This window comes from Elephantulus edwardii, unplaced genomic scaffold (assembly GCF_000299155.1).
Source record: "Elephantulus edwardii isolate Elephantulus edwardi_28Jun2011 unplaced genomic scaffold, EleEdw1.0 scaffold00129, whole genome shotgun sequence".
Lineage (NCBI taxonomy): Eukaryota > Metazoa > Chordata > Mammalia > Macroscelidea > Macroscelididae > Elephantulus > Elephantulus edwardii.
This window is the reverse complement of record NW_006399879.1, coordinates 4,343,341-4,351,049: the sequence shown is the minus strand read 5'-3', so window position 1 is coordinate 4,351,049 and position 7,709 is coordinate 4,343,341. Positions and strand designations below refer to the sequence as shown.

Sequence of the window (7,709 nt, the reverse complement as noted above, 5' to 3'; positions counted from 1 at the left end):
CTGCGCAGCCGCTCACAGCCGTGCGTGCTGGACGAGAGGCCAGGGCGGCGCAAACGCCGGCGCGACGAGGACACACGCTGGCCAAGGCCCGCGCTGGACTTCCTGAAGATGACACGGGTGAGGCGCGGGGCAGGGCGCCCAGGGACACTCGGGGCCTGCAGCCGTGGGGTGCAAGGAGCTGGGGAGGTGGGGGACACACCTGCAGCTGTGGGTGCAAAGATCCAGGGAGGTGGGGGACACACCTGCAGCTGTGGGGTACAAAGAGCGGGGGAGGTGCGACCTGCAGCTGTGGATGCAAAGATCCAGGGAGGTGGAGGACACAACTGCAGCTGTGGGGTGCAAGGAGCTGGGGAGGTGGGACCTGCAGCTGTTGGTTGCAAGGAGCTGGGGAGGCAGGGGACACACCTGCAGCTATGGGGTACACGGAACCGGGGAGGCGGGACCTGAAGCTGTGGGGTGCAAAGAGCCGGCGAGGCGGGGGGGGGGACCTGCAGCTGTTGGTTGCAAGGAGCTGGGGAGGCAGGGGACACACCTGCAGCTGTGGGGTGCAGGGAGCCGGGGAGGCGGGACCTGAAGCTGTGGGGTGCAAAGAGCCGGCGAGACGGTGGGGGGGACCTGCAGCTGTGGGGTGCAAGGAGCCGGGGAGGCAGGGGATACACCTGTAGCTGTGGGGTGCAAAGAGCCGGGGAGGCAGGACTTGCAGCTGTGGGGTGCAAGGAGCCGGGTAGGCAGGACCTGCAGCTGTGGGGTGCAAGGAGCCGGGGAGGCAGGACCTGCAGCTGTGGGGTGCACTCTGGTCTGTGGGGGACCCGTCCTTCAGGAGCTGCAGCTGCCTGACCCCCAGGTCCCCGTTTTCCAGCCCCCTCTAGCCTGCGCTCTTGGTCTGGCCTCTCCAAGGCCCCCAACCATGGGAAGACCAGTAACAGGGCTCCCTCTAGGGCCTGGTGAGGACCCCTGCCCCTGGGCCTCAGTGCTGTTCCCCTTCACCCCGGGGTCATCTCAGTGGGGTTCTGGAGGGTGAGCACTGATGATTTAAGTGGCCAAGCCCCGTGTACCCGGCCGGGCTTGGTTCACTGTGGGGTCTTTGGTGATGGGGCTCTCCTCCAGTTCACCGAGCTGGAGAGGGTGTCATTGAGGTGCATGGGTGTCCTGGGACTGCCCACTCTGTACTCGAGAAGCCACTTGGGGACTTCGTGCCCCTGACTGCACGTGGAGGGCGTGAGGGAGGGCCCCATAGGCCTGAGCAGCTGAGGCTGAGCTGGTGGGGACACAGGCGGCCCCCTGGCCACTTACCTTCCCACGTGGCCGTGGGGCACAGAGTCTTCCGAGCATGGGGACCTGTGGCCTTAGCAAGTTCCCAGACTCCACAGTCCTGGATCCGTTTATCAGTGAATCGGACTCCTTTCCTGGGTCCCCAGTCCTCATACTCTGAGGTGCTCTGTGTGAAGCGAGACGTCTGTCTGTGTCTGGGGTCAGGTGGGTGACACCTGGGCCGCCCTCCGGTGAGAACGCTGTTGCTGGAGTTTAGAGTCTTTGTCACTGTCAGTTACAGTCAGGAACTCCCTTCCTCAGCCGCACTGGCCGCATTTCCAGGGCTCGGTGGCTGGTGGCCGAGGCCACTGGGCTCCACGCCTGATGGACTACAGACCTTGCCTTCCTGACTGCTGGGCTCTCTGGAATATTCTCCCGGTGACTGAGGAGTGCGTGTCCATATGGCTGGTACTTTGTTTGCTGAAATACTTTTCTTCTGAGCCCCGGGGTGTAGACAGGGAAGGTTCTGGAGAAGGTAGATGTCCGTGGTGAGTCACATGCAGTGTTGGGAAAGCCCGGAGTTTTAGGATTCCTTGGGCAACTCGATCTGCCTTTGCTTCTCCAAAGAAGCCAGTCCTTTACGTTTCCAGCCCAGCGTCTTCTCTTCTTCTTCCGGGCACCTTCCTGTCTTGGTTGTCCAGCCCTGCTGTAAGCGAGGCACCACAAAAACCCAAGCCCATTGCTGTTGGACCAGAACCAACTCGTAGCTGACCCTCTGGTGGGTTTTCCCAGGCTGTAATTGCCCGAGGAGTCTGCTTTAGCTGGTGGAGTCTCCGTGCCTGCCTTGAGTTCACTCCCTGCCTGCTGGGCCGCCAGAGTTCCCTAGAACTATGACGAGTGCGTGGCTTTGACCAGTTGGAATGGCTTCTCTGTCACCGCTCAGAGACCACTCTGAATTGTAACCAGAGCTGGACACAGTAAGCTTCTTGTTGTTGATGCTGTCGAGTCAAGCATGACTCATAGCGACCTGAAGCCTTTCGAGAACTATCGATCCTCAAAGATCATAGTTTCCAGAGGCATGTTGTTTAGGAAGGGGTTCATACGTTTTTGGAGACACAGTTCACTCCTTAACACATACATAGTGACGAGACGTTTTAGCAGAGGCACCAGCTGCCTCCGTGTGGGTAACCCCTCTGGTGCGGTCATCTTCTCCATGAGGCCTGGGTACTCCTACTCCCGCCCTCACTGTCCTGCACGGGTGGGTCATGGCGTTGTGTCCCAAACACTGGTCTGTGCTGCTGAAGAAAAGAGTTGTGGTTTGATGGAGGACGCTGGTGTGTCGATGGCTGGGCTGCGTCTGCACAGTTGGGAGGCCAGGGACCGTCTTTTTCCAGTTGACCTTTCACGGTCACACAGCGGCAGTTCCGCGGCCCTCGTGTCGGGCTCGGTGACCCCAGCCACCTCCTTCCAGTCTGCAGCTCTGCTCACTGTCCTTTCCTGGACTGTCCCTTCTGTCAGCGTGAATAGCTTATCTAACCTTTCGAGGTTCTCGTGTCAGTTTGAGCACATACATGCACATGGTTCACCCTTTTTTTATTTTTAATCTTTTTTTTTCTTTTTTTATTATTAAATTTTATTAGTTTTAATGAACATTTACAGAGATTTTGGGTTTGCATTCATTCATTGTTGCACTTATTTTTAATTTTGTTGAGATTTGAGTGACAGTTCTCGGTGAAAAATTGGTTTTCTATTCAGCCTTTCATACACATCGCATTTCATGACATTGATCATAATTCCCGCATCATAAGGGTGTGCCTCCCTCTTCCCCGTTCCCCGTTTACATTCATCCTTCTGTCCTCTCCCTTCCTTTCTTCGGAGTTTTCCCCGGAGGCTGATACTGCCCTTTGGTCTCGTATAGCGGTCACTCCAGAGTGCAGTCTTCACAGCCAGTGTGGTGCTGTTAACCTTACAGGCCTCTCTGTTGTTTGGCTCGGGAGCTCTGGTGGGTACAGAGTGGCACTGCTAACCCAAAGGTGGGCAGTTTGAATCCACCAGCTGCTCTGTGGGAGAAAGATGAGCGTTCTCCTCCCGTGTGGTTTCACGCCTTTCAAAACCCTCTCGAGAGTCAGCTCCGAGTCCCTTCTGACTGGATGGCGCCTCTGTCACGACAAGAGAACAGTTTGGATAGAAGTTGTGAGTAGTCCGTGATTTCAGCTCCAGGCCTGATGACTAAGGGCCAGGGAGTCTTCTGGCTCTGTCAGGCCAAGAAGCGTGGGCGTAGGCGTTGTTTGTTTTTATTTATTTATTTAGGCGTTATTTATTTTTAAAATAATTTTGAACTGTGCCCTTTGTGTTCACCCCTCTATCAGGGAACTTCTGTGTGGTCCCTCTCAGTTCGTAGCGCAGCAGGGTACTGCCAAGGTCTTTTGGTTAAGATGTTGAACAGAAGGGCAACACGAGAAGACAGAGTGAAGTATTACAATGAATGGCGCAAAGAGCTGGAGTCAGAAAATCAGAAGGGCTGAACTTGCTCAGCATTTCTTAAGTGAAAGGAAAATTCAAGCCTTGAGTTGGAATACTTAAGGACGCTGTGGGTGAATATGAAATGATCCAGGAAGCATTAAAAGAAGATGGAAGGAGTCTACAGAGTCACTGTACCCAAAAGAATTGGTGGACACAGAAAAATTGCCTGAAACAACATATGATCAAGAGCCTGTGGTGACGAAGGAGGAAGTTCAGGCTGCTCTGAAGGAAATGGCAAAAAACAAGGCCCCAGGAATTGACAGTATACCAGTTGACATATTTCAACAAACAGACGCTGCCCTGGACGTGCTCAGTAACTTGTGCCAAGAAATATGGAGGACAATCACTTGACCAACTGACTGGAAGAGATTCATATTTGTTCCCATTTCAAAAACAAGGTGACCCGACAGAGTAAAGAAATGACTGAACACTTGCATTAATATCACATGCAAGCAAGATCCTGCTGAAAATGAGAAAAAAAATTAAAGAGCACATCATCAGAAAACTGCCAGATGTGCAGGCTGGGTTTAGAAGAGGCTGTAGCACTAAGCATATTATAGCTAACGTTAAATGGATCTTAGCTGAAAGCAGAGAGTACCAGAGGAATGTCTATCTGTATTTCATTGATTATGCAAAGGCATTTGACTGTGTGGATCACAACAAACTGTGGCTGACTCTGAAAAGAATGGAAATCCTAGAAAATGTGACTGTGCTTATGCAAAGCCTATACTTGGACCAAGAGACACTCATCAGAACAGAGCAAGGAAACATTGCCTGGTTCAGAATCAGTAAAGGTGTACACCAGAGATGTGTCCTATCTCCGTACCTTTTCAGTCTATATTCAGTACAGATCGTCGGCAGGCTGGGCTCTGTGAGGAGGAATGTGGCAACAGGATTGGAGGAAGATTCATCAACAACCTGTGTTATGCAGATGACACAACCCTGCTTGCTGAAATTGAGGACCAGAGGCACTTGCTGCAGGAGGTCGAGAACTGCAGCCTTCAATATAGATTGAAGCTCAACATCAAGAAAACAAAGATTCTCACCACTGGATTGATTGGCAGCATCATGATAGACGTGAGGAGATTGAGGTTGTTGACAGCTTCAGTTTGCTTGGCTCTACAGTCAACACTCTTGCTACCAGAAGCCAGGAAATCAAAAGACAAATTGCACTGGGAAAGTCTGCTGTCAGGGATCTCTTCAGAATACTGAAGAGCAACAATGTCAGTCTAGAGACTGAGGTGCACCTGATCCAGGCCATGGCCTTCGCCATTACTTGCTGTGCATCAGAAAGCTGGACGAGGGAGTGGGTGGGGGAAGAGGGCTGGGCAGGGAGAAAAGTGCAACAATGAATGAATGGAAATCTAAAATCTCTGTAAATGTTCATTAAAAATTATTAAAAGAAAATAAAAAAAAACCGCTGGACAATGACTAGGGTTGCTAGGAGGAGAATGAATGCCTTTGAGCTGTGGTGCTGGAGAAGAGTACTGAGTATACCACGAACTGCTAGGAGAACAAACAGGTTGCTCTTAGAGGAGTGAAACTGGGCTGCTCCTTGGAGGCAAAGATTCTGAAGCTCCGTCTGACATACTTTGGACATAGGGCCAGGAGGGCCAGTCCTTGGAGAGGGACGTCATGCTTGGGAGGGTGGAGGGACAGTGCAGAAATGGAAGGCCCTCTATGAGGTGGATTGATTCAGTGACTGGGGTAATGGGGTGAGGTGTGTCAGAGACGATGAGGTTGGCTCAGCTTAGGGCAGGGTTCATTCAGAGGCACGTAGGGTCAGTGTGAGTCTCAAGTGACTGGACGGCGCATACAACTCCATCAGGATCTTCTGTTCGGTCCCGTTCAGGGCCATCTACAGGGCAGCTGGACCTCAGGGTCATGGAGACTGAAGTTCACATGGTTCATTGTCCTTTGAACTTAGAGTCTTTGATTTTCTTTCCTGTCTCTGTTCCTGTTGGAAGAACCTGGGGGTCTCTGTGAGCCCTCCACCCCTGCCTTAGTTCAGGGGTGCGATATCTTCCCCCTGGGTGGCCGACGAGGTGGGGTTATGGGATGCTGCCCTCCGGGCTCAGCCTGCCTCTCCAGGTTGTCTGTGCTGTTGATTTCGTCCCACCTCTCACCTTCCCTCTTCTCTCGGTGCGTGACAGTCGGGCGTTTCCATTTCTGCTTGGGGAGGCTCGGTGTGTGGGTATGCCCCGCTGCCTGAGCCTTTTACAGGGTGCTGTGCGGCAGTTGCATGCTGGGAACCCCGTGTCTACCTGGAGCTCTTCCCTGGGACCTGGTCCCGTTTCACAGGGAAAGTCCTTCAGGGGCCAGGTCTCTGCATTGGGGTGCTAGTCACCATGTGGCCCCCTGAGCCTGGCACCCCCCATTCCAGAGACGTCCACCTCTCCTCAGGGGGTGGGGAGGGGAGTTTAGGGATCTGATCACTTTTCCTACCTGCTGCCTATGTACAGCTCTTCTCATACGACATAGACAGACAGACAGACACAGCCCTGTCCATGTGTGGTGTGGAGGGGGTTGGTCTGGCGTGGAGGGGGTTGGTCTGGCATGGAGGTGTTGGCCTGGGGTGTAGGGGGTTGGTCTGGGATGGATGAGGGTCGGTGTGGGGTGGACAGGAGTTGGTTTGGGGTGGACGGGGGTAGGGTGGAGGGGTCGGTGTGGGGTGGAGGGAGTCGGTCGGGGTGGAGGGGGGTTGGTTTGAGGTGGACGGGGATGGGGTGGACCGGGTTGGTGTGGGGTGGAGGGGGTCGGTCTAGGGAGGACGGGGGTTGGTCTGGGGTGGAGGGGAGTTGGTTTGAGGTGGACGGGGATGGGGTGGACCGGGTTGGTGTGGGGTGGAGGGGGTCGGGGTGAAGGGGTTGCTCAGGGTTGGAGGGGTTGGTCTGGGGTGGACGGGGGTGGGGTGGAGGGGGTCATGGTTAAGAAGGCAGCTCCACAGAGGTGCCATGGGATGGGGCTCCTGGGCCCCAGGGTCACTAGGGAGGTGTCCACTGGGCTTGCCCAGCACTGGGCATGCTTAGACAGTGCACTAGCTGGGCGCAGACAGGACAGGCTCAGGACTGCTGTGGTTGGGGAGACACGGCTGTCTGGGGTGTAGACTGTGGGTCCACATGGAGCCGTATGATGGCCGCGGAGGGCGGGCAGGGCACTGGTGGCCCCTCCGCCATGGATGGAGAGGAGCCCTGGGGTGCCCGCTGAGGCCGCAGGGCCGAGGCCAGGCTGGAGCAGAGGCTGGAGCAGACGGGGATGCAGCTCGCCGCCGACCTCGCCCTCACCCCTCTCCTTGCAGACACTGAAGAACTCCAAGAGCCTGTGCTCCCTGGACTACGACGATGAGGACGAGGACGACGCTCACGCCAAGACCGTGGTGTCGTCGCCGTGTGACTCGCAGGACCTGCCCAGCAGCGCCACACCGGGCTCCAGCCCCGCGAGGGTCCTGCGCCCCTGGACGCCGCGGGACAGCGAGAGCGCAGGGGTCCCCAGCGACGGGGACAGCGCGGAGGAGGAGGAGGGCATCTTCCCGCTGGACTGTGCTGACCTGGACCTGGAGCAGATCGAGAACAACTGAGGCCCGTCTGCCCAGGCCGGCCGCGGATCACGGGTCCGCGTCCTTTGAACGTTGAGGCATCCTTTTGATTAAATTTTCCTAAAGAAGTATTTTGCATTTTTATGGCTTTTACAGTTCTGGAGAAAGCTTCTCTATTTTGGAATGAATTTTCAGAAGGGCATTCTATTAAACGTGCGTCCGCAGATCCACTCGTGTGCATGTGTGCTTGGGGGTGCGGCGAGAGGTGCGGGTTTCCGTGGGCAATGGTGACTGGGGGGCAGACCCCGGCGGGTGGTGTCTTGGGACCCTGCACTAGCATGACACCTGGCTGTGTGGACAGTAAGGACATGACCGTCCTGGGCACCTGCCTCACAGTTTC

General features: G+C 55.3%; 1 protein-coding gene across 1 annotated transcript in view; it reads left to right on the top strand.

The window, feature by feature from the left end:
- The window catches only part of FAM53A (family with sequence similarity 53, member A), a 16,285-nt gene extending 8,934 nt beyond the window's left edge, over nt 1-7,351 (top strand). Inside the window, exons 4-5 of the mRNA XM_006893649.1 lie at nt 9-117; nt 7,073-7,351. Of these exons, the coding sequence (XP_006893711.1) occupies nt 9-117; nt 7,073-7,351 (388 nt within the window). The remainder of the gene's footprint in view (nt 1-8; nt 118-7,072) is intronic.
- Nucleotides 7,352-7,709: the final 358 nt, after the last annotated feature.